Source organism: Anneissia japonica, unplaced genomic scaffold (genome assembly GCF_011630105.1).
Source record: "Anneissia japonica isolate Jap-2015-1 unplaced genomic scaffold, ASM1163010v1 scaffold153161_len1070_cov225, whole genome shotgun sequence".
Taxonomy (NCBI): domain Eukaryota; kingdom Metazoa; phylum Echinodermata; class Crinoidea; order Comatulida; family Comatulidae; genus Anneissia; species Anneissia japonica.
The window spans coordinates 1-1,080 of record NW_022685222.1 but is presented as its reverse complement, the minus strand read 5'-3'; the positions used below and the strand labels follow the sequence as shown (position 1 = coordinate 1,080).

General features: G+C 36.1%; 1 protein-coding gene across 1 annotated transcript; it reads right to left on the bottom strand.

The window, feature by feature from the left end:
- Positions 1-6: 6 nt before the first annotated feature.
- On the bottom strand, positions 7-1,031 carry LOC117109492 (the record flags this gene model as incomplete). Its single annotated transcript, XM_033251862.1, has 2 exons — positions 7-756; positions 893-1,031. Coding segments are annotated over 2 exons (682 nt in total), but the record flags the coding sequence as incomplete, so codon positions are not given.
- Between the last annotated feature and the right edge of the window lie 49 nt (positions 1,032-1,080).

Sequence of the window (1,080 nt, the reverse complement as noted above, 5' to 3'; positions counted from 1 at the left end):
AAAAATGAAAGGATTTGGGATGAATAAGAAAGTAACAGGCCTTGAAATGATTCCAATTACCAAATCATTGTAATAATAACATTTATTGATAATCATCAAACCAATCATTTGAACTTAATTTTTTCTTCTCTGTTGTTGTTAAGCGCCTTGAGGTTGTGTCAACGTGAGGTGCTATATAAATCCAGAATTATTATTATAAAAGATGTACAGTATTCATTCAGACTCATCAGCAGAAGTGTTATCATCTGACAAATCTAAATTCAGTGATGCCATAGCAGTTGCAAGCTCCGCTTTTGACTGCTGCTCTTTGTCTACAGTTTGCTCTACAGCACTACAAACTACTGCTTCTCTCTTCAATTTACGCCTTGGCTTTGCTTTCATCCAACTTGCCACTGCCAATTCAAAGATTTTGTCACACTCTGCTGTAAATTGAGGAGGTCCATTTATAGCGATACTGAGTAGAGCATTAAGCAAGTCATTTTTCATTCTGCTTCTGAGTCTCGTTTTAATTAGCCTTACTTGACTTACTCCCCTTTCTGGCCACGCATTGGAAATTGGAAGAGCAAGAATAACTTCAACCAGTGAAACCATTTGTGAAAAAAATTGAATGCTGCATAATTGTAGTATTCGCAGCATGCACCACTCTGTAATCTGCCCTGCACTGGACAAATGGGCTGGTACAAGTGTTTTCCATTCCAACAGATTGTACTTTAATTTACTCCACTCTACCACCATTTCCTGCTTCTTATCTTCATTCTACAAACAAGAATATACAATGTCATTTAAAAAGGTAAGTCAGTACATAGATTTATTAATTACAGTCAGCACATTATTTACTATAGATAAAAAAATAAATCATATATTTATACTGTACTCTAATTAGTAATATTACCTGAGGAAAGAGGAAGTCAGATATGCTTTTCATTGCAGCTACACCATAATCATTAAATGCAGCATTACCTCTTCCTGGAACAAGAGTAGGGTTGAATATCCCAAAATTTGATATTACTGGTAAGGCTGCACCCAAGCGGCTATCAATATTTGTGTTGAGCGCCTCAACATATTTGGCCAGGAGGTCTT